General features: G+C 38.2%; 1 protein-coding gene across 3 annotated transcripts; it reads right to left on the bottom strand.

Annotated features, from left to right (window-relative positions):
• Positions 1–1,078: 1,078 nt before the first annotated feature.
• tpcn3 (two pore segment channel 3) lies at positions 1,079–25,046 on the bottom strand. 3 transcript variants are annotated; one of them, XM_034130192.1, is made up of 20 exons: positions 24,723–25,046; positions 22,736–22,818; positions 21,258–21,372; positions 20,591–20,719; positions 18,469–18,585; positions 16,775–16,893; positions 15,786–15,887; positions 15,003–15,129; positions 13,757–13,961; positions 10,896–11,040; positions 9,275–9,460; positions 8,481–8,510; positions 6,896–6,960; positions 6,265–6,352; positions 5,968–6,037; positions 4,971–5,187; positions 4,360–4,450; positions 3,501–3,614; positions 2,813–2,925; positions 1,079–1,351 (listed from the first exon to the last, which is right to left on the bottom strand). In XM_034130192.1, the coding sequence occupies exons 1-20, from the start codon at positions 24,816–24,818 to the stop codon at positions 1,230–1,232; spliced, it is 2,334 nt and encodes a 777-aa protein (XP_033986083.1). In that variant the 5' UTR covers positions 24,819–25,046; the 3' UTR covers positions 1,079–1,229. The 3 variants fall into 3 exon arrangements, with proteins under 3 accessions (XP_033986083.1, XP_033986084.1, XP_033986085.1); XM_034130193.1 differs by lacking the exon at positions 8,481–8,510; XM_034130194.1 differs by lacking the exons at positions 21,258–21,372; positions 24,723–25,046 and having other exon boundaries at positions 22,736–22,793.
• Between the last annotated feature and the right edge of the window lie 301 nt (positions 25,047–25,347).

Here is a 25,347-nt window from a genome sequence, read left to right as displayed (position 1 = left end):
ATTATTAGCTAAATAATATGATATGATAAATGTTAGAAAATTACTTCCAAATTCATTAATTTGTTCCCATGGTCTTTTAGTAAATGCAACTTCCTAAATAAATATTTGTATTTTTGAATGTATATCATTAAGATTAGGGTCTTGTTTTTCTTTGATTACTACATATTTTTAATCTAATTATTTTTGTAATGACCAATTAGCCAATACTATACAAACCTATAGTTATCCTATATGAAGTATTATCTCATGAGGTGGAAACATTTGACTGAATTTCAAAAGAAGAGTTATTAAAAGGGCCTATTCTGCTCATTATCAGGTTCATATTTGTATTTTATGCCTCTGCTGGGACATGTCTCCATGCTTTAATGTTCAAAAAGCTCTTTATTGTTCTCATACTGCCTGTGCTGCAGCACCTCTTTTCACCCTCTGTCTGAAACCAGAGCCCAGTCTGCTCTGATTGGTTAGCTGGCCTGCTCTGTTGTGATTGGTCCATAGGGTGTCATATTCATATTCTGTACAAACTGTAAAGTCCCCACTGAGATAAATGTAACATTTGTGATATTGAGCTGTATAAATAAACTTTGATTGATTGGTCAACAGCTTAGAGATGTCCCGCCCCTTAGCCTATCACGTCCAATGTGTTGGAGCTCTAGCTACTAGAAGCGTGAGTGTTACATAATGATTTCATAATGTTCCGGAAGTAAACAAAGGAGCCCAATGGAGGTGTTTCAGGCAGGGGGGAGAGAAACTCCATCTGGAGGGAACACAGGGATTTTAGCCTTTGCAGACCATTTACATGCACTAAAACTACACTGACCCTTTGTTTTTATAAATGAACATTTATTTTTTTATATATGTTTTCCTTTTACACATATTTCCATCATGCCCTTTTTAGTCTGCTCACTTCAATTGTTTGAAAGAAGTAAGAGTTTTCTTCTTAAAGAGAAAAAATGTCAAAATACAATCTTGCTGTATATGTGTATGTGTTCACTGTGAAAATTCTGTTCAATAAAAACATACTTTGTTTATTCTTTTCGTGTTTTTACCACTAACAGGGTAAAAAATAAATAAAACATGATCCGTGTAAATATTTTTTATGCGTTTCCACACAGAGCTACAGGACAGAAATATAAAAAATATAACACTGGATAAACATTTGAGATGAGTATAAAACTGTATATAAATCATAGAATCTGCTTCCCTTTATAAGTATTTGTGCATTAATGTCTCTACGCAGCGCTGAACGCCGGGTTTGCAAAGTTCCCGTTCTGATCGTCGTTCTCTGCGAAGTCTTCGGGGTCGAGGTCGGACTCGAACATCCGCTGCAGCAGAGCGTCCACCGTCCGATATCCTGAGAGGAAACAAGCAGCAACGTTATCAAAACTGATCATTAATATACTGTGATCAACAAAGCAGGAACACAGGACATTTTATTTTCTGTCCCGATTCAATCACAAACTCAGAAATCCTGACAGGCTTTTATAGAAACCCATTTATGGTCCATTAAAGACTTTTGTTAAATATGAAAATATAATGAAATCAAGAGAGACAGCAGACCAATAGAAACACAAATTTAGCATTTCCACAATTCAAATCATAAATATTTATACGAGAAAAATAAGGCAGATGCTATTTACAACCGGGTGTCCATAGCTAACAATGCTATTTACACGTGTCCATAGCTAACAATGCTATTTACACCCTGGTGTCCGTAGCTAACAATGCTATTTACACCCGGGTATCCGTAGCTAACAATGCTATTTAAACCCGGGTGTCCGTACGTAGCTAACAATACTATTTAGTAAATAGCATTGTTAGCTACGTACGGACACCCGGGTTTAAATAGCATTGTTAGCTACGGATACCCGGGTGTAAATAGCATTGTTAGCTACGGACACCAGGGTGTAAATAGTATTTACACACGGGTGTCCGTAGCTAACAATGCTATTTACACCCGGGTGTCCGTAGCTTACAATGCTATTTACACCTGGGTGTCTAAAGCTAACAATGCTATTTACACCCGGGTGTCCGTAGCTAACAAGGCTATTTACACCCCGGTGTCCGTAGCTAACAATGCTATTTACACCCGGGTGTGTGTAGCTAACAATGCTATTTACACCCGGGTGTCCATAGCTAACAATGCTATTTACACCCGGGTGTCCGTAGCGTAGCTCACAATGCTAGTATTTACACCCGGGTGTCTAAAGCTAACAATGCTATTTACACCCGGGTGTCCGTAGCTAACAATGCTATTTACACCCCGGGCTACACATTAGATACTGTTGTTTCTTTGATAACTTAATTCCCTTGTGCTGCTGCGTCAAATTGTAATTCCCCTATATCCAAATAAAGGATGAAATGTCTAATTGTTGTAAACGGACAAAGAACAAAACATGCATTTTTATGGCAACTCACTCAACATGTTTTTTACAGGATGTTGTGGACAGATTTCTTTGCAGAAGCAGTTATTATCTAAAATCCTTTTAATTTGGGGATTCGTTACTCTTCGACCATCAGATGCTATGTTTGATAACACAACAAAAAAAATCCATTGAAGTTGGTCTGAGACAAAAAATGTTGTATTTATCATTTTAGTTATATCTTCACGAAGTTGTTTATCAGAAAAAAGCATTTTAAAAAAGGAGAAAAATGTGTTCATTTAGTTTGTCTGCAGATTGTGTTGATCGCCACAGAGTCGGCCCTTTCAAAATAAAAGCATCTCCTTGTTATAAACTCCCTAATATCTTGTCCTGTAAACTCATCTCGTCTTGTCTCCATGTGAACTCTGCCTGCAGCTCTGAGTGTTTCTTACTTTTTGAAGCGATTTTAAACATCAGGGTGGGTTTGTTGTTCGCTGATTGGCCGGTTCCCTGATCGCTGTCGATGGTTTCCATGGCGCTCACCAAATTATCCTCCAGCGTCTCCCTGGTGGACAAAACAACAAGGACAATAATCAAAACATGTTAATGGAGTCCCATAAACAATAAACAAGGACAAAGTCAAGAGAGTTTTTTTCATAGAGAACATTGACCTAAAGTACTTTCAGTAATCTGCCTGAAAAGAAAATATAAAAACATATATTTTGATTTAAAGGACAATCCTGTTTTATATATTCATCTATATATATATTTATCCAGTTCATCCTGTTTAGGTTCTATCATAGTATACATATTTCCTCAGGGTTTTAGAGCTCTTATACAGTAGAGCAAGCAGAGACTTACAAAAAGAAAGAAGATAACTTGAAAATACTCAGCATTGATGTAAAGTAGGTGTTAAGTTCAGAATTGAAATCCAAAGGTATGATCCAATAACTCTGCTCTCTCCCTCATTAAGACATTCTGCGTCTACCAATGTTGGATAATGCAAATCCTCAAAGCCTCAAAGCCCGGCCCACTACATTTAACAGCACAAAGTAATATGGCTAGAATGAGAATAAATATTGGAGATATTCAGCCGTACATCTAGAGGAGTTTGTTTTTGCATTGAAATGGGTAACGTACTGTGCCACAGCCAGCTCCAGCTCCTCGATCTTCTTCTCCAGAGACGTCTGCAGGTCGCTCTTATCCACCGAGTACTCCACGAAGAACGCCTCCAAGACGAACGCCACGAAGATACTGAAAGACCACAGCAAATTATAAATGTGATCTATATTTTCTTGTCTTACATGTTGCCAGGATTTAAAGACTGCAGAAAAAAGCTCATGACCCTGGATGTACAGATATCTATCCCGGGATTAATTGAATAATTATGAAAACTAGAAATCATGGTGGCTGTCAGGGAGGATCTGCAGCTGTAAGAGTGACTTTGTTATCGGTCAATTGAATGGCCAATCCACAAAACATTTCCCTTCCCTTTGATGTGCACAGTTTATGCCCAAGGAGGCTAACATTTTAATTTGAGGAGGGATAATGAATTAATAATAAAAAAAAAGGGTTTCCTGCAGAGAGTGGCCTATTACTAAAAGGTGCATAACTTCTAAATTGACCGATGTACCAAAACTCAACCAAACTTTTGTCGGAGCAAACATTGCACTTGACAAAGAGCCCCTCTTTTTTAAGTGTGTGTTAGCCCTGCCCCTCTACTTAAGCCACACCCCCTTTGTGTCTGATTGCATGCAGGTAAGGGGATAATTGTTCTATGATGAATGGACATTTCTTGGTAATGGAATCAGATATAGTATATTTATCTGAATTTAAATTAGTTTATTATGTCTGTGTGTTGGACATGACTGATTAAGGCAGAATAACAATAACAAACTTCCTGTTGATTTTAAGACACCTGCATGCACCTATACCTTCACTCCACATTGTGTATTTTGTCTCATGCACCCCCCCCCCTCCTTCTTTTCCCGACTCTTACTTGATGATGACGATGACGACTATGATGTGGAAGAAGACGAAGAAGAGCTTGGCTGACCCGTGGGTGACGGCGGCGAATCCGCTGCTGAGCAGTGAGGTTATGTTAAGGAATAAATGAGTTTAACATTCGAATCAATCAGAACAAAAACACCATTATGTATCTTATCTGATTATATTTTGCAGGCATTCAGATGCATAGAAGATTACAATGATCTAGCCTTTCTTTGCTTTTACACTATTGCGAGTTATTTTTGTATATATTAAGACGATATGTTAGCTCAGTGCTAACAGCATATCTAGCTTAATTTGCTCAACATTTGGCTAATTTCACGACAGCAGTGATGTTCTTGCTTTTTTGACAAGGTTGCTGCTTTTGATTTACTTTAAATGTAATTTGAGTTAGTTGGTTTAGAATTTCAATTATCCTGATATTATCTTTTACATTAGAGATGAATACATAGTGTAAACAAACATTTTCAGATGAAGTTATAGGACCTGCAAATGGTGACAGACTACCTGAAATGAAACCCAGTAAAGAGGGCAGTTCTGGATCTATAATAAAACCCAACCAACAGTTTAACTTCCTGTTTGAGGCGTTCAGGGGAAGGATATCGTGCCACTGGTTGACCACAGTGAGCTCCACCAGCAGGATGAAGGATGACACCACGTTGTTGAAGTTGTTCTTGCAGTAGTTGAGTTGAGCGAAGGCCGTTCCTTTCAGCAGAACGTTTCCACAGTACGCCTTCGTCGGGTCGCTGGAGTCCTCGTAAAACTTCACCTTGTGTTTGAACAACTCCATCCCCACCATGGCAAAGACGTAGTACACCACCTGGGGAGGACTTTCAGTCAGCGGCAGCACGTTTTTTGTCACAACCTACGCATTTGCCCACATTAGGGTATTTTTTTTTTTTTTTAAAGCAAGCTGATGTAAGTACGATGCGTGGAAGGAGGCTACTATTAGAGAATGAAATTGCAAGACCAGTACAAATTAAAGCCTGTTCCAGCGCTGGAACCACAATAGAGGGTGGAGCGAAGTACAATGCAAAAATGAACAAGATATTGTGGGTAAAATTGTAAAAAAAAAATCCCTTTTTGATGAATTGAAAACAGATGTGAAAAGGTTAAAGTTGTAGGGGGATAGCACAGAAAACACCACACTGTGTGGTAGCAACCTGTCAAACCCAATGAAGCCCCATCCTGAAGCATACTCTACACAGTATTTATCCATTTTACTCTTAATGGGACCAAAATGTTATACAATTACATCATGCTGTAAGGAAGAATACATGAAACTAGCTAAAGAGACCATTAACTCGTAAAAAAAAAAAAGAAGATAACTGATGTCATAAATCAAGTAGGATGTACTGTAATATTTTCCTAGACTTCTAAACAAACAGACTCCTTAAAGCTACCAGTGGAGTCGCCCCCAGCTGGATATTAGAGAGAATCCAGGCACAAGGCACTAATGGCCTTATAAAGCAGCTGACTCAATTTGTTTATTACACCACCACTAAAAAAAATAGACAAATATTAGACATTTTAGGGGAATATCTAAACACTTGAAGCCTAACAATATGATTCAACTGGCAATCTGCTATCAGTAACTCACAAGGATCAGCTGTCCAAACGTGAGGATGGCTGGTCCGATCCTGATCAGGGTGTTGATGATCGTACGAAACCTAACGGGAAGAAAGGTGTCGTTGTTAGTAAAGAAACACATTCAGAAATAATCACAAATCTGTAGAAATATGGACCAATAAAGACAGAAGAGTGTCCTGGTGTCCAAACGTAAGTCAGAGTCTATCCACGGTGTCTAATCCTTTACTTTTGCAGATTATTATATAATACCTCAAGCAATAAGTTAGAACTACCACTAGGTTTGAGTCAGTCAAAGAGGAGTTAAAACCTTTTGATGCTGTCCACGACTCGGATCAGTCTGAGAACTCGCAGGATGAAGACGATGTCCAGGATCTGACGGCTGGTGTAAATGCCCGCTACAAAAGGACACAAACAAGTATTCAGAAAGGCAAAATGTTTTTATAGTCCCAGACAGCCTTTTCAACTTGGTGGACGGGTGTAGCATTTGTTAAGATAACCCATACAGCAGAAGTACAGGAGAGGATCCGAATCATAGGATGGATACACGTATCATTTTCTTCGGGATTTTGGCTCTCACATTTACCAGTTCAACAAAGCAGAACTGTAAATGGTAAATAGACTGTACCTACCTATATAGCTCTTTATCAGGTATTTTCGACCCCTCAAAGCGCTACGAGTAGTTCACCCATTCACACTTTATTCATGCTTAAGTAGTAGTAGAGTAGTACCACTTGCTTTAGGGAAGCTAACATTCACACACATTCACACACTACTCATCGCGAACAACTCAGGATTAAGTATCTTGCCCATCGACATGTTGACTGCACGGGCTGGGATCGAACCAACAACCTTCTGGTTGAAAGACGACCAACTCCCTCACAGCCACAGTCGCCCATGTCTTTACTTAATAGATTCAAATATAGAAAAAGCGAACTTACCTGACGTCACGGAGGAATTGATGATTGTGGCGATGAGAGCAGAGATGACGATGATTGTGTCAAACCTGAAAACACAAATCGAATATTACAAAACAAACTTTTTAAGTTGAGCGGAAATACTTTTCTTCGACAGCGATGATGCTGAAAGCAAAACCGGCGTTAGCGTAAAAGAAGCTGAAGGTTTTTCTTCTTGTTTGTTTTCATAAGATGTCAGTCTGTCCCCGCCAACACGTTGAACAGCTTTATATCATGGATGCGTTAATAGATCTGATCCGAGCCTAACTGTCAGTTTGCCCCTATGGTCACTCGCAGTATTGCAATAAATAAATCCCACAAAAGAATTGTCTTTATAAACTTCCATTATAAAAGAGATGTATAACACAGTTTACAGGACATATCCAACTGCAAACAATTATCACTACATTTTTATGATTTTTTTTTAACCCATTAAGGTCCATCAGTAAAACTTTCCCAAAGTCCAAAATATTCTTTGGCGTAAAGAAAACTTATTGTGGCTTTTGAAAGTGGCAAGCACTTTTCATTTAAATGAGTAGAGGCCATCTTTCATTTGGATATCCAGTTCTTATAATACATCCATGAAACAAACAAACACTCTGACTGAAGTCCCTGCAGCTGCTCTGCTCACCAGCAGGGGGCGCAACATGCTGAAAACAAAGAGAACCTCAACAGCTGCAGCAAAAAAACGTTTCGGTCTCAGCCTGCAGGGCCCATAGTGCAACTGCACTGCGATGCAATACATTTATGAAGCTTACAATGTTCAGCTTTTGTTGAAAATTATATTTTATTTATCCTAGGAGGAATTTAATTTTGTTACAGTTGCTCCATTTAAAAAAAAATAATAACAAAAAAATGATTTTAAGATGTTAAAGTAAGAATGTGCAATAAAAAGATTACAATAAAATAAAGAAATGTATACAAACATAATAAATTAGAGTAAAATGCCCACTAAAAGATAACATGTGCTAAAATATTTAACATCAATATCACAATATATACAGGTTTAAAAAAGAAATTGTCATTAATAAGATATTATTACTACACAATTGAGACGTTTCCAACAATGTCAACAAAAACTGTACGTAAGAAAGTTTGTATAAACTAAATAATATTAATAGACATTATGAAGGAGCTGCTGCATTGCATTAACATTGTAAGGCATTTTATAAGTGTACCTAATAAAGAACTGTGATTAAAAAGTCTGAAAGAAAAACACTTTTAATGAGAAAACAAAACTTTAAGGAATTTCTCATAACAAGTCGAGACCTCACAGTTTACTCTTTAGTGAGTTTTTGAATTTTTTGCTCACAATTTCTGTTTCTGGTCTCCCAGTTTTTTCAATTCTAAGGAATGGCTTTTTTCTTAAACAAGCTTTTATCGTTTTTACTTTCAGACTTTTGTGGTCATAAAATCCAGCTCCATAATGTAGCTCTTTTAACTCCATAATGGAACAAAAACAGCATTTAAAATAAAAAATGATAACTCAAAAGTAGAATGGGCGCCTCAAGCATCACTGAGCTGGTCCAAGCGCTGAAGAAGCAGCAGATATTAAACACGTGTCACATACCTCGTACTTATTATCTGGGACGCAGATAGGCTGTGTGAAATGGACGTAACACAGCTCGTTGATTTTAGATTTGAGAATGATTTCATTATAAAGTTTAATCAGAAAAACTTGTATCTTACATTGGAAGAGAACCTGAAAAGCACTTGTCAAACACAATTAAACATTATGAAGTTTATATTATTGGTATTTTCTAGTAAATGATTCACATTTTCTTCAAGTTGACCCAAGATCAAGTCAATACACTTTTGTAAAAGTTAAGGTTATTGTACTTTATTTGAGTTTTTCCATTTAATGCTATATTTTTTTAACTACATCCTTGAGGGTAGTGTTGTAGTGTTCACTACATTGTCTGACGGCGTAATAAAATTGAAATGTATTATTATCCTATCCTTCCTGTCAAGTGAAAACCATGCATCTCCAAATTTGGTTACTCATAATTTGAATGTCAAATTAAAATATCCTTATGCACCTACAGCAGTAAAATGCAACGTAAACACTAATGCATAAATAATTCTAATCCCAAATAAAATCATATATAATAATAAAACTGACAGGAAACATGTTTTGAAATAATTAATGCATGTTAAAGGTCACCTACAGTATTATGCAAAATCCACTTTCTCCTGTCTTTTATACATAACTATGTGTAGTTTTGGTATTAATACTTTTATTTCAGTAAAGGATCTGCATACTTCTACCACCACTGCCTGCCAGATTACCCAGAATCCTTCACTCATTTCCAACCAACCTTGTGTAAGTGTGTATCAGACAGCGGCAGTGAAGCTGTTTCTCACCAGTTCCAGAAGCTGTGTTTGGAGAAGAACGCTCGGGGCTCGAACACGTAGAGCTTCAGCAGGATCTCCAGCAGGTAGAGAGCCAGGAAGGCCCACTCAGAGTTAGCGATCAACGGGTTCTTCTCATCCAGACCAATGAACACAGCGTTCACCAGGATGATCAGGTCGTACACGATCACAAAGGCCCTGAAAACACACAGGAGTTGTGTGTCAGCTAGTGAGATGGTTTTGACAGTAATTGAGAAAGTTTTGACAGCAATTAAGAAAGTATTTCTAAAAGATTCTGTTCAGTCTCTGAGAATCACATCACAGTTTCAGAAAAATATAACAATACACACTGTACATTTTACATTCATATTTAATTTAATATGCGCATTCTTGCACACTAACTGTAAATAATATCCTACTTTTATATTGTGTAAGCTGTCATTTGGCCATTCAATAGTGTTTTAATCGTCAGATAGTTTACAGATTTTTATCTTTACGGTCAACTTTTATATTTTAACTTTTTTTGTTCGGTTTTATCTTCAATTTTGAGATGTTTATATTATATAATTGTTTATTTTCTACTTTTTTGACATCTATTTATGTGCAATACTTTGTTTAACATGCTGCTGCAACGAAAACCTTTCCCAATTTGGGATAAATAAAGTATATCTTATCCTACATTTTAAAAAGTATATTTTGACTTAATAAAGGTTCAATCAACTCACCAGAAAGTCAAAACAATCTAATGACACAAGAAAAACTTTTCTGTTTAACTAATTGTTTTGTATTTTCTGTATAAACTCCCGCTACCTTAATTGTACATTTAATTATTAACCAATATTTCTTTTTTTTATTATTTATAAAAACCTACTTTATTGTTGCTTTAAGTTGGTTAGCAATTGTCTTTTGCTTGTGTGTGTATGGAGATTGACAAACTGCAGCTAGTTTGATGTCTGTCACTGGAGATGGACATTCATACACAGTGGTGTAGTGGGAATTTTTTTACTGGGTGGACGGGAGGGGAGACACTATGGATGCGCTCGTGAACTGTCAACAGGGGGGGGGGGGGGGGGGGGGTACACTCTGGACCTCTGTGGACCTATGTCGCCTGTCAGCGCAACTTACATGATGCCGTTTAAAAAATATAATAATAAAGGGCGGTGCCGGCCGTCTGCGAACCGAGCCGGCCTTTCTGCGCGACTCGTGCGACAAAAGCGGGACATAGTCTCAATTTGTGGGACGCGAAACAAATGATAAAAATGCTGTACACTTGGTCACCCTACACACACACACGGTGCTGCCCCTCACACACACACAGGCTTCAAATCAAGTTGCATAAATGCTTGAGCTACGTTTTTATTATAATTACTGTGAAATGTAGGTTATGTTTTTGTCATTATTACAACAAATACACACTTGCAACTGATAACACTGGCAATGATTTTATATTTATTAGACTATTAAAAAAAAAAAATCATGCTTCAAAAAAGTGGGGGCTCCAAATAAGTGGGGGTACGGCGACCCCCCGCGTCCAACAGCCACTACACCACTGTTCATACATCTATACAACTTTATAAATACCCAGTTGTACACAATGAATATCAAACACATAAAAGACGTCTCTCTGTCTCACCGGTGTTGCACCAGTTTGCAGAGCAGGCGGCTGGGGGCCGACTGGTAGAGGCTGGGACACAGACTCTGGAGCGGGTGAGGTCTGGACTTCAGCGTGATCACCTCGATGTTCAGGAGGTCGGCCAGCTGCACGAACGCCACCTTACCTGTCAATCAAACAACAGAAATAAAACCAAAGCATCATTACAGGGAAAGTTAACCCTAAAATCCCCAAAACATATATTTCCTCTTATCTGAAGTGCTATTTATCAATCTAGATTTGAGTTGCAGAGTGTTGAAGATGTCGACAGTACAAATGTCAGCTTTTTTGGAATATAATGAAAACTACATGGCACTCAACTTGTGATGCTCAAAGAAGCCAAAAATACATTTAAAAAATGTAACAGCAATGTCTCTTTTAAGAAATCATGACCTGGTTACTCCAGTTAATCCACAGACCTTGTTGAGTTTCATGAAGAAACTTTTGTTATCTACATTATCACCGCACAGAATGAAGTATGCATCTATCCATGAACGAGAGGCTTGTGCTTGTGACATCGCGACGATCTAAACATTATTGACGTCCTCCTTTGCTGAGCTGTAACTTTAGTGACTTCAGGAGAGGAGCATGTGATGCAAGGGCCTCTCGAATTAGCTGTTTACAGGAAAGGACAGAGCGGACTCTACTTCCTGTGGAAATGCAGATCCTTTAATGTGTACAACAGGAGGTTTCCTATTTCTTACGATTTCCTGTTCTTGGGACCCTGGAGATTGATCTTGAGTAGAAGAGGAAGCTGCCAAAACTATCCTGGATGTGCATCATGGGCAACACCTCACATCCTCTTTAAATCTCCTGATCCAACCCAGTTTCACGGCATTTCGTGTTATAGTCACGAAATTAATCTATTGATTCGTGTTCACCAACACGATTTTCGCATTTTTGTCGTGTCACACAGAACGGTTTTAAAAGCAATGTAAATAATAACAAATTAGAAGGAAAAAGAGATTAAAAAAAAATACAGATTTCAGTATTCTGACACAGAACAATTTTAGAAGCAATGTATTTCTATTGGTAGTATGTTTCATGCCTGCACCAAATAATAACAAATTAGAAGGAAAAAAAATACAGATTTCAGTATTCTGAGGCTCTGAGCCATTTATTTTCCTCGCGGACGGCAAAAAAACTCTGACATTATAAAATGTAAAATAAAATGGTTAGGCTTAGGGTAAGATATTGAGTAAGAAAATGTGTTTATGAACCACACAGCTTCTGGTCTTCCAAGACCGGACCGGACAAAAAGACGTGGTGCAGGCACGAAACATACTACCAATAGAAATACATTGCTTTTAAAATCGTTCTGTGTGACACGAAAAAAAGGTGAAAATCGTGTTGGTGAACACGAATCAATAGATTAAATTAATTTCGTGACTATAACACGAAATTCCGTGAGACTGGGTTGCCTGATCAACAAAGGACTTCTTCCATCTATCTAACATGCTAACAAGCTAACTAGAGAATGTCATCTCTCTTTTTAAAACTGGCTAGCCAACAATTTGTATCTACTGTATCAATTAAACTACCTAGCAAACATTAGACATATTCTTAACAAGCTAGCTGGCCAATGTTAGCTATCTCCTCAAGCTAGCTAATGTTCACTATCTATCTATCTATCTATCTATCTATCTATCTATCTATCCATCTAACTAGCTAACTATCTAACTAGCTAACTATCTAACTAGCTAACTATCTAGCTATCTATCTATCTATCTATCTATCTATCTATCTATCTATCTATCTATCTATCTATCTATCTATCTATCTATCTATCTATCTATCTATCTACCTATCTATCTATCTATCTATCTATCTATCTATCTATCTATCTATCTATCTATCTAACTAGCTAGCTAGCTCATCCATTCATCCATCCAATAATATAGTTAATAAGTACAAAGTAGCAGTAGTTGTTGATGACATTTGACTCTCATATTACCAGCATCTTTTGATCATGAGCTGTACTTTAAAATAACCTTCTCACCCCCCCCCCCCCCGTGGATGGAAAAAGAGTGTGAATAAACAATACAGTGTGCATATCCTGTGTTAAGGAAATAAAGTGAAACAAACAATGCTTTGTCCGTCTGGCTAGATGTGATATCGGCTCTCCTACTCAGTTTGTTCTCAGATTAAAGCTGAAGCGGATGATGAAGCAGATTTGACTTCCTCCACGATGAGGGTGCAGATAGTCACTCTGCAGAAGGTGAAGATGGGTGGCTGGTTGTGACCGTATAAACAGTCTATGGTGTGACAGTGCAATGGAGCATTGCGCATTGCATTTGACCAAAGTTAATTTACCAAGAGAGGAGATTTTAAAGAGCTCGGCAAGGGCCTCACGGCTGCGTTCAGTTACAGTTTAGATGCAGACCTCAAACACAGAAAACTCTTAGACCAATTCCAAGTTAACTGGTGAATTCAATCTTTGTTTGATCCTGTTTCTCTTTTATCCTCATGGAAAAAGAAAATGTAATATAGTTGGACTTCAAATAGACAATTTTCAGTAATAATTTAGGTTTGATGAGACGTGTTTCTTGTTCTTCCTATAATGAATTTACTGTATTACCTCACTCTTTATCTTAGAAGGTCAGTTTAATAAACTCTGATCTTAAAAGAATCTCCTCAACAACAAAAAATGTGTCTCTTTCACAGACTAAAAACGATTGGGTGTAGTCAAGTGAGAGTCTGGTGTGTGTGTGTGTGTGTGTGTGTGTGTGTGTGTGTGTGTGTGTGTGTGTGTGTGTGTGTGTGTGTGTGTGTGTGTGTGTGTGTGTGTGTGTGTGTGTGAGTGTGTGAGTGTGTGAGTGTGTGAGTGTGTGTGTGTGTCCCACCGATGTATCCCTGGTTGTTGTTGTCACAGACGCTCCACAGCAGCTCCCGGTGAGCGTTGCTGACGTCGGGCTGCACCAGTCGGACCAACTGGTTCCAGTTGGCCTGGTTCACCACCGGCTCCCTCCCCTCCCTCTGGTCCTGCAGCACGGCGAACGCTCGCACCATCTTGTGCCTTTTGGCCCTCACCAGCTGCCGTACCTCTTCCTGGTGGAGCGAGAGGTAGAACAGGAGAAAGCTTGAGAAATACAGAGAGATGTTTTAGAGCAGCGATTCTCAACCTGTGGGCCGCGGCATTGCAAGTGGGCCGCCAAATAATTTGTAAAACATTATGATTTGTGTGGAAACATTTCATAATTAAGATTTAATTTAATTTGAACCTCTTTTCCTTTCTCGTTCTCGGTCCTCCTTAGCAACGGTCATTACAGTCCTTGACAGCGGTCTGATCAAAACTTTATTTAGCCTCCATATTGTTTATGGTTGCATATAGGCCGCGAACATTTTTTAGATTCTTAAGTGAGCCCTGAGTTGAAAAAGGTTGGGAACTGCTATTTTAGAGTGTCAAAGTTAAATGTGAAATGTAGATATGTTACTTTGTGTAGATGTTTGTCTTATTTGTCCACAAATTACAAAAAAAGTAGAGTTGTCTACAGTAGTTTTAACATTTCAATAAAGTATAATATATACATAGTGTTAGGGAATCATTTGCTTAGGTATTCAACCTTCGACACAGTTCATCGTTTTCTCCTTTCACTGTCTCTTTTCCCATGGCATAGTTCTACGGCCTTGGGTATTGCTGCTATCTCTCTTAAGGAGGGGCAGCTTGGGCGCATTGTTGTTGCCAGTCTATGACCGAGCACAAGCCGCCATGAGATAGTTTACTGTTCAGGGACGTAGGTTCCCTGGCGCACATTCTTTTCTATGGACGACAGCTCTAGTTAGATTCAGGGTCCATATTTGTTTAGTCTCACTGATGAAGAATGTTGATAATTAAACTCCGAACTAGTTAAAACCTCGAGCTGCAGAAAAGTTCTTCAGAATTGGTTTGGCAACCGCTGAGTCAACTCGTGACACACCACATGTCTTGTCAGTTCTCCGGCCGTAACTCCAAATAAACCGTCAGTGTTTGCCATCAAAGCTACAGCTCTCCTCGTGTCTCTCTGAGTCCTGTTTCCAATTGCAACAGAAGTTTCCCCCACACATAGCATGTTTCAAACTGTATAGAGATCCTCTGAGAGGTCGTGATACCTTCAGGTGGTATTTGTAGTTGTTGTAGACGACGGCCAAGAACACGGACATGAAGATGTAGTTGTTGATGAGGATGTACAGGATGAAGAAGATGGCGAAGTAATAGCTGGCGTTGTATGCCGGCATCCTGCAAACAAGAAGAGAAAATAAAAAGTGCATATGGACAGATAAATGTTTCTGAAAAAGTAACTTCCTTCTTCTCAAAACATGGATGTTTTGACGGTAGCATGACATTGTGTAATTAACAAAAACGCAAACGTCTTCATAATTCATCCTCAAAGAAAATATTCAACTCGCTTTTTTTTAGGGGACCTATCATGCAAAATGCACTTTTGTACGTCTTGAGGCGAAATGAGGCATGGCTAAAATGCATGATCTGTTTGGTATTTTGAAAAAGAAAACGTATAAATATACCTTATACAGGTATGGCCCTACAATATATTATTAAAATATAGCATGATAGGTCCACTTTAAATAAAGATGGCTGCAGTAATGCTTAATCACACTCTGAAGGTGGTTAATGCAGTTTAGTCCAATGCAAAATACTTAATAATTTAATAAAAACATTTTAATTAAAATAAGAAAATATGTTGTTTCATTTCTTTACATAATTAATATCATTTTCAAATGTCGCATCAACTTCCTTCTTTATAACAGGAGGCACACAATTACATATTTTACATCTTAAAATACTTCACAGATTTTCCTGATTTCAAGGCATTTTAAGGTAAATAGATGAATATTAAACACATGTTGGTGCTAGAAGTAGTGAAGAAGTCTTACATGATGTCGGGGCTGTTGGCCGTGGTGACGAGGACGTACAGATCGAAGATGATCTCGAGGTAGTTTGTGAAGTACGAAGATCCATCGATGGTAGTCAGACCTCTGCAGAAAATAAACAATAAAAGAACTTCAGACTGATTCCATAACGCCATCACTAATGTTCATTTATTTACTTATTACTGACGATTTCTAGGCACTGTTTGGATGTTGATTGATTGCATCCTTGTTAAAAAACAATAAAATCAGCATTTCCATCCTAAGTAAATACTGCCAACTAGTCCCTTTCAATATTTAAAGAGCATGATTGTCGTGCCTTGTTCAGTCTTGAGTGGGTTGTTTTAAATGCCAGTGGCAAAAACAAATGTAAATACTGCACATTTTGTAAGAAAGGAGTGCACAAATAAAATGCATGTATAGGTGCCTATACAAAATATACTTAATGCCAACCAATATAAACAGGTTGGGTCAGATAAACAGCATACATTTACTGTATATGTATATTTGTATTGATGTACATTTAAAGAGAGCAATAATTTAAATAGTAGATCTTTTCTTTTGTCGACACATTCACTGATTCCAGATTTTATTTTGTTTTCATTTTCCGTTACTGATTCTCTTTACATTTTTGGGCAGACATATCCAATTTGAAGATGGCACCTTGGAGATGGAAGACTTTTTTCGGTATTTCTTTAAAATGTTATGCAAACGATTAGTTAAAATAACACATTAATGCACAGAATACCAACAACCCTTTTACTCATTGCTTTTAATACCTAAAACAAATCTCAGTTCATTCAAATGTTGACATTTTGTAGAAGTTTTGGTTTCTTAGACGTACAATCAAAGTGGCTTTTATTGACGTTTAAATACATCTCTAAACTTTTAATTTGGAGCCCATGTGACTCGTGTTTCCTCTCCAGCGTTCAGAGCTCTTTAAAATCTGTTTATCCGTCTAAGATTTTAAAACGAGATAAAGAAAGTCTTCTCACCGTTTGCCGAGCAGTTTGAGCGCCATGAGGGAGAAGATGAGGAGGCTGAACATGAAGAGCAGGAAGACGTAGAAGATCTGAGGCAGAGCGTTCCGGATGCTTCTGAACGCCCTGCGGAGCTGAACACAAACAAACAAACAAACAAACAAACAAACAAACAAACAGAGTTTATGAAGGAGGACACGAACGCTGCGTCCACTCAGAGGAAAACAAACTAATGATGCCTTCAGGCGCCGTCAGCTCAGAGGCAAACATGTCCACGTTTAGCAGCAGGAAGTTTAAACTGGACATTCAAGATCCTGAGATAACAAATAAAAACAACAACATGTGACGGTTTACCTGAGAGACACCTGCCGGCATGAACATGAGGAGAAAATATGGAAGAGTAAATGTCCCTTTTTTTGTTTATTTAGAGGAAAACTGTTATGTCTTCTGTCAGGTTGGATTTATAACTGGTGAGACATTTTTCTTTATAAAGATTTTAAACATCTCCCTGATTATCAGAAAGTGAGTAGAAAAACCAGTATGCTATATAATCGCAAAATATGATGACTATATATGATGTTTGTCTCTTAAAACCGTGTTTCTGAAAGATTACATCTGTAAAAGTATCAAAGCTTCCTATGTTATTTATATTTAAAGGTGGGGTAGGTAAGTTTGAGAAACCGGCTCGAGATACACTTTTTGTTATATTCCATGGAATGCTCTTAACATCCCGATAGCAATGAATATCTTAAGTGCTTTGACAAAAAATCCATAAAAAAATGTCATCTGTGGAAGCCGTAGTACTGTAAAAAGCACGACCAATCATTTTAGCCGGACCGGCTAAAATAACTGGATGGCCTACCTGCCTGTCAGCCTTCCATCTGTGCACAAACTTATCTCGTGCCCTCATTGGTCATGTGCGCGTTCGTGTGTGTTGGAGGAGGGGCTCTATAAGGAAGTGGCAGATTTTCTCCGGTTGTGTATTTTCAAATTCTAGCGATCTCGAGCCGGTTTCTCAAACTTACCTACCCTACCTTTAAGGCCTAAAGCATTATATTTGATAAGACAAAGGGTAAATTAGTGTTAAAATTGGCATATTTTTGTATCTTCACTGTTGATTTCCTGTAGTGCTTTGACAATATGAGTCTCTGATAGGTCCTAACAATAAAGTGTATCTGAATTGAACAAAAACTGGATAAAATACCAGATTGCATTATTCAGTCAGTCAAAGCATTATTCTAATACAAGACAAAGTTTTACTATTATTATTAATTTACTTAATTGACGATTCATTTGTAATGGAAGGAGACACAGAACCACAACATCACAAGAATAGAAAGAAGTGTGTGTCCTTTTCTGACATTGCTCCAAATGAAAGTGTGACTGCTGTCTGTGGGTTCAGAGGTGTGAGACAGATGAGACAAGTGAGAGAGGTGAGACGGGTGAGAGAGCTGTGAGGGGTGAGACAGGTGTGAGAGGTGAGAGAGCTGTGAGGGGTGAGAGGTGAGAGGGGTGAGAGAGAGCTGTGAGGTGTGAGACAGGTGAGAGAGGTGAGACAGGTGAGAGACCTGTGAGAGGTGAGACAGGTAAGAGACCTGAGAGAGAGCTGTGAGGGGTGAGAGAGGTGAGAGAGCTGTGAGGGGTGAGACGGGTGAGACGGGTGAGACAGGTGAGACAGGTGAGACAGGTGAGACAGGTGAGAGGGTTACCTGTCGCCCCTCGGTGACGTTGACCAGCAGCAGCGGCCTCAGGACTCTGGACCAGCGGACCCCGTAATAGTTTGTAGCTTTCAGCGCTCCGTAGATGATCATATCCACCAGAGTCAGCTGCACACAAAGAGAGGTTCAGCACACACAGAGGTTCAACACACAGAGGTTCAACACACACAGAGGTCCAACACACACAGAGGTTCAACACACACAGAGGTTCAACACACACAGAGGTTCAACACACACAGAGGTTCAACACACACAGAGGTCCAACACACACAGAGGTTCAACACACACAGAGGTCCAACACACACAGAGGTCCAACACACACAGAGGTCCAACACACACAGAGGTTCAACACACAGAGGTTCAACACACACAGAGGTCCAACACACACAGAGGTCCAACACACACAGAGGTTCAACACACACAGAGGTCCAACACACACAGAGGTCCAACACACACAGAGGTTCAACACACACAGAGGTCCAACACACACAGAGGTCCAACACACACAGAGGTTCAACACACACAGTTTCATTAATGTTCAGTTTAGAGATGCATTGTTATATCAATATATAGCACACAATATATACATTAAAATATAACAGCCCATTTCAGTCTCTCATATTTCCTCAGGTGGAATCAGTTCTAATCTCATCTCCGTGTTTTAAATGTTTCCAATCTTCAGTCATTAAAACACTTTAAAAAAAAAGTATTGCAATATTATGTGTGTCTCTTTGAGTCACCAGGAAGCCTTTCTGCTTTAAAAAGGCGCTGACGAGGCGACTTCTCCGGCTAAAGGTTGTTTCACAACAACAGACAGAAAGTCTTCTCAGCAAATCCTGACTCTGCAGATCACAGGAACTCTGATCGCAGCAAAAACCAGGAAGTGTCCGTTCAAACTCAACAACCGTCACCAGGATTTAACTCATCTGTAGCACAACACATGTTTCACTGGGATTATCTACAGATTCTCTCATTTAGGTCGTTCACATTAAGGCTGCAACTAACAAGTGTTTTAATCGCTGACCAATCAATAGTTGTTTTGTCTTGTTTTCGACATACCATGTTTTTTAAATGTCTTGTGTCACCCACAACTCTAAATATATATATATTTAGCTTACTGGGACAGAGAAGAAAAGACACCAGAAAATATTCATATTTAAAAAGCTTAAACCAGAAAATGTAAGAGTATTTTCTTAAACAACGACTCGACTGTTTAATCTTCAATCAAAGCAGTTGATTATTAATTTAATAGTTAACAACTAATCAAGAAATGTGAAACCTTTTGCAGCCTTGGGTCAGACTTCTGAACAGTAAGCACTTTAAACAAGTAGCACAAGTTTACTTAAAATAACTTATTGTTGTTATTGATCTTAACAGGGATATCCAGGTGTTTATTATCTATAGTTTTAAAGTGGCTAGATGTCTTCTGTATATGACATAAATTTGAACTTCTGGTTTTTGTTTAGTTTTAAATGTGGTTTGATCTGTTGTGTAAATGCGTTTTTGTTGTTGTGCAATGCCTTGAGTGCTGCATAACAGAAAGGGCAATTGACAAACAGAATATTATATTTACAGATTTACGGAGATCAGTTTACTCCTCCCGGTTCAGTCGCCCCTCGATAGAAAATTGCAGAAAATAATATATTTGGCTAACACGCGTTTATGATGCTTACATGTTTTGTTCAGCAGGATAATCTCCACATATTGACACTAATTTTGGAGCGTAAATGCAATGGCCAGAAGTAAAAAACTAACAATAGGCTGTAAAGGAACTACAGCACGGTCACATGACTTCATGTCACCATCGCTAAGCTAAAGGCGGCTAATGTCCGTCATGATGTTTAGAGGCTTTACTTAGCAAAGTTTTAGCAACCGCTGTTTTAATAACACATACAAGATTCAGACATTCACCAGTGGGGTATTTATTTACTGACGTATTTGATGTCGTCAAACACAACGTGAAAACCTTGTCTTAACCACAGACCTTATTTCAGACGAAACAAATGTTAAAAAAAACATTGACTTCAAGACAAAGGAACTAGAAGTGTTCAATTTCTAACTAATTTCTTGGTTTTAGGACTCATTCCTGCACCTCTCTATCAGCGCCTCTTACCACGATGATGACGATGATGCAGATGTTTTTGGGGTCTTTCCAGAACTTGTCTCGAGGGATCACTTTGGCGTAGTGAACGATCCGAATGGTGAAGACGAGCAGACAGAGCAGCTCCACCAGCATAGTGGCCTGAGAACACAGACACACACACACTGATGAAACATCTGAATGTAACACACACTGCGCTCTGGTGTTTGTTTGACTGGTTTCCTTTGAGGCTGATTGTGTTGCACCTGCTGACTTTTGATACGTATGAATCGTTTGAATTAAACAATAAAGCCTTGACAGTGATGACCAAATGAGAGGCTTGTTAATTGGCTCTTGATTTATAATATGATTAATATATTTGACAAGAAATCAGAATATACTGTAAATTACATTACATGTCACTTCTTGACACAACGACATGCTGACTGCAGTGGGGTTTGAACCTGTGACCCCCTGATCCGAACACCAACGCACTAATCCACTACGCCACACACCTCCTAAATCCTAAATCCTAAAAGTATGTTTTGACTTTTGTACAGATTTGTTACAAAAGCTGCAGACAAAGCTTCTTCTACCTGACGGACGAATGCATGTTCTTATTGCAGTGATGTGCACATTAAAAAGAGGAAGTGTGAAAGCAGGAAAGCGTTTTGGTGTCAGTCAGCAGAAACCGTCTCACCCATATCGGCAGAGAGAAAACAGCCGGGTCCTCGAAGATGGCCAGAGACAGATCGAGCAGTATGAAGAAGTAGAGGAGCACCTGAGAGACCCAGTGGTTGTAGCGCAGATACAATCTGAAACACACACACAGCTTTTAAAACTAGCTGACATGTTGAAGCTAAAAGACGACGTTCTGCTGAAGAAACAGATTTATTATTTAAGCATAACATGGCTGTTAATCTCTATTTCTAATACATTCATTATTGTTTTGACTTAAACCATCAACATATCAGTGCATTGCTGAAAATAAGGTTTGCAAAGATTAGTTGATTGACAGAAACATTGTGGATATTGCAAGAAAAACGTTTTTCAGGATCTCAAATATGGAAGTTTCTTTTCTTTTAGGTTGGTCATATTCACTTTTTTCTGACATGTTTTAGACCAAATTGTTAAATAGATAATAATCAGAAGATTGATCAATAATACAAATAAATCATTAGTAGATGCTAATCTTTAAAAACATAACATAGTTGCTTTTAAAAAGGGCTCTGTAATTCCCTAAAACATCTTCTCACTGTAGTTTGTTATCAAACAAAAACTGGTGGAAGTTGAATATTTGAAAAGGAACTACTTTCTGCAGCGGATGAATCTACATTTGGTCAACATAAACTACACAGTTCATGTCACCCAATGCAAAAATGTGTTTAATTGATGTGTTTTAATCGTTTTTTGGACAGTAATGGAGCGCTATGGCACATACTAAGAATACATACAAGGCTGTATTAAACAAAGGATACTTACAGTGGATTCATTCATGCTTTCTTTTAGTGTGGACATAAGGAAGAATATCAAATATCACCAGGCTTGCACGTGTGGAGTTCAGTTTTGTGACAAACAGTAAAGTATTAACTCATCACTGTACCCTGTATGCAAGGGCTGGTTTGCCTTCGCTAACTGTACGGAGGCTCAGTCACTGGTACATTTTTATATACAAAGCCATGTTAGGGAAACTTCCATCCTACATCTGCTCCCTGATCTCACGGCGAATTGTAAGTGGCTACTGCCTGAGATCGCATGCTGTGGTTTTATTAAATGTGCCAACTGCGAGGACTGTTTTAGGGAAGATAGCATTTAGATGTGCAGCTCCACTAACTTGGAATAGTCTGCAATTAAAATGGAAACTGAGCAATCTGGTGCCACTAAATGTTTTTAAAGCTCGGTTGGATGCTACTCAATCGGAAGCTGTTGGTACCTGTTCATGTGGATAGTATGTCAATTGTAATCCCTGTAATGATGCTGTATGATGTCCTTTTTGTTGTTCTGTTTATGTTTTTATGTTTCATGTGGAACCTACTTGAGCAGGCCCCCCCTACACCTGGATAAATAAAGGTTTGAAATTAAATGAAATGAGTATCCCTGCTTCTGAGATTTTAATTCACTATAATGTTGATTAAAATTAGCGGGAGATAAAACTGATTATAAATAAGAATATCTCACCTCACAGCTTCAGGCGACGTGTCAAAGTAAATGTTCCTGTTGTATTGAGCGTCAGACACATAGATAGCAGCCAGGTCGAAATCCTGAAAAACATAGACTTATTACATTCAGAGATGTAATGTAGAGGGGTGCATCTCATGGGTGGGGACCATATAGCACAAGAAAAAGAAAGACATCAAAATGAATTAAAAGAAGCACACCAATTAAGAGTTAGTAACTACTAAAGTAAATACCCCAAGTTCTTTCACCTTGTACTTTTCATAGTCCACTGATACATCGAATAAAACCCTACAGATTCATTGACAAGTGAAATAATGGGGTGTTGCAGAGACTGTAAAGGTGTTCCTGTAATAAAGGGGCCTCTGAGCGTGTGATCTTGTCTGACTTTGTGATTTTAACACTGTAAGGAATTTAAAAAGGGTGAAAACTGATCTTAATCATTCACACGTGTTACAATAACTCCTCCAGACTCTTTACAACTGTTAAAAGAAATGCCAGGTGTCCGTCTTCAGTCCCCAAAGTGACTTAAAGCAGCAAAAATAAAACAGGAAACACAATCTGTCATATCAGAGAGGGAAAAAAGTACTAATACCACACTGTATAAATACTCAATTTCAAGTAAAAGTACAGCACCGAGAACGGTACTTAAGTAGCATTTAAGTCAAATTAGGAAAATGTACTTAAAGTATTAGTAGAAGTACTCTTTTTTAAATATTTTAAAACAAAAGCAGCAAATCTTCACATTTAAGAATCTGGTATTTTTTAACAAAGAATGTCTCAGGAGAATTACAATCAATTAATTTTCGGTTAACCCACTCGTGGTTTTATTCATATGTGGGAGAAGTACTCAGATCTTGTACTTAAGTAAAAGTAAAAGTACCAGAGAGTAGAAATACTTTGTTACAAGTAAAAGTCCTGCATTACAAATGTTACTCAAGTAAAAGTAGAAAAGTATTATCATCAAAATAAACAAGTACATCAAAATAGTACTTATGTACAGTACTTGAGTGAATGTACTTCCCACCTCTGGTTTGGGTTACATATAAGATAGTGTTGGATGGTTGAATCTATGCCAAAGAATCATATTTGAAAGCTTTTCCCAAGTATTGTGTGTCAGAATCTGAACGAGTAAAGTAACATATAAATAAATGTAGTGGAGTTAAAAGCACAACATTTGCTTCCAAAATGTAGAAGTAGTATACAATGATAACACAGTTGTGTACTGAAGTACAGTACTTTAGTAAATGTTTAGTTACTTTCCACCTCTGCAGAGCAGCTGAGACCTGACTGAGTTTAGAGTGGTTTTATTGCAGTGGTGACTTTATAACACATTTTTACTGAGAGCTGGAAGTGTCTTCTTCTGCTTTATGAGGCAAAAGTCCACCAGTTAACTGCTGTCATGTGAAATAAACAGACATGTGTAACCAGTGGTGTAAAGTAAGTAGATTTAATCAAGTACTGTACTTAAGTACTATTTTGAGGGACTTGTTTGCTACTTCGTACTGCTACCCAACAACAATTCAGAGGTAAACTGTGTACTTTTACTCCACTTCATATATTTAATACCTTCAGTTACTTTACAGATGTGGATTAATGATGTGAAATATAATCAAGTCTTAAATCAGACTTTAGTTACACCTGGAGTAAATTCATAAGCTACCCTGCAGTATACAAAGTCATTACAACTAGTTGCACTTTTACCAGCTTTGAGAACACTTTAATGATCAATCATTATAAAAACATATCATATATATTATTCTGAAATGGACCAATCTGCACAATGAGTACTACTACGTATATTTTGATGCTAATACTTTTGTACTTTTACTTGACTAACATTTTGAATGCAGGACTTTTACCTGTAACAGAGTATTCCTACACTCTGGTACTTCTACTTTTACCTAAAGATCAGAGTACTTCTCTCCCTCTGTGAGTAACAAACCCTGGTCCATAGGAGCATCAGCTGATTGTTTGCACTCTGGCTCACCTCTTTGGTTTTTGCAGCATTCCCTCCGTTAGGAATTCCTTTTCCTTTTCCTACAGACTCATCTGGAATGTCCTCAATCTTCTCTGGCTCGGACATCCTCAAAACTTTCAACACGACTCTTCCTCCCCAAAAAAACTACTTTCCAGAAGTTGTTTTAACGCAAAGAGTTTCCAGTCCTCAGAGTTTGTGTCTCTGCAGGAAATAAGTCCAGTCGTGTCTTCCCTCTCAGTTTGAGTTGTAATCGTCCATCTGTGCGGGAACTCATCACATGTTTCCTCTCTTCTGCTCTTCAGAGGGACAGTCTGCCTCCATCAGCTCAGACTGACTGATCTGTGATCTGATCCTCTGTTTGAGCGGCTCTAATAAACCAGGGAGCGTGATGCCTTCAGGGACCGGAGGAAATGTGGAGGGGAAAGAGACCGTGACGTGGTATCAGGGCTGCATGACACTAAAAACTAATTTTTTGTTGTACAATAATTTAACATTTGAAGCTTATTACATCCCTTTTTACATTCAGAGCTAGCCCACTTTTTTTCCATTAGAGTCTATCACAAATTCTAATAACATTTTATTTATCTTTTTTAAATATATATTGAATGAGCATTGATGGAGGGTGGCCTGAGAC

Source organism: Trematomus bernacchii, unplaced genomic scaffold (assembly GCF_902827165.1).
Source record: "Trematomus bernacchii unplaced genomic scaffold, fTreBer1.1, whole genome shotgun sequence".
NCBI classification, from domain to species: Eukaryota; Metazoa; Chordata; class Actinopteri; order Perciformes; family Nototheniidae; genus Trematomus; species Trematomus bernacchii.
The sequence above is the reverse complement of the archived record's forward strand: the minus strand, read 5'-3'. Positions and strand labels throughout refer to the sequence as shown.

Coding starts and splice junctions, on each gene's coding strand:
- tpcn3 (XM_034130192.1), bottom strand. CDS start 24,818: ATGTCCGAGCCAGAGAAGATTGAGGACATTCCAGATGAGTCTGTAGGA. Junction 22,819..24,722: donor ATGCTGCAAAAACCAAAGAG/GTGAGCCAGAGT, acceptor TATGTTTTTCAG/GATTTCGACCTGGCTGCTAT. Junction 16,894..18,468: donor ACGTCACCGAGGGGCGACAG/GTAACCCTCTCA, acceptor GTTTGTGTTCAG/CTCCGCAGGGCGTTCAGAAG.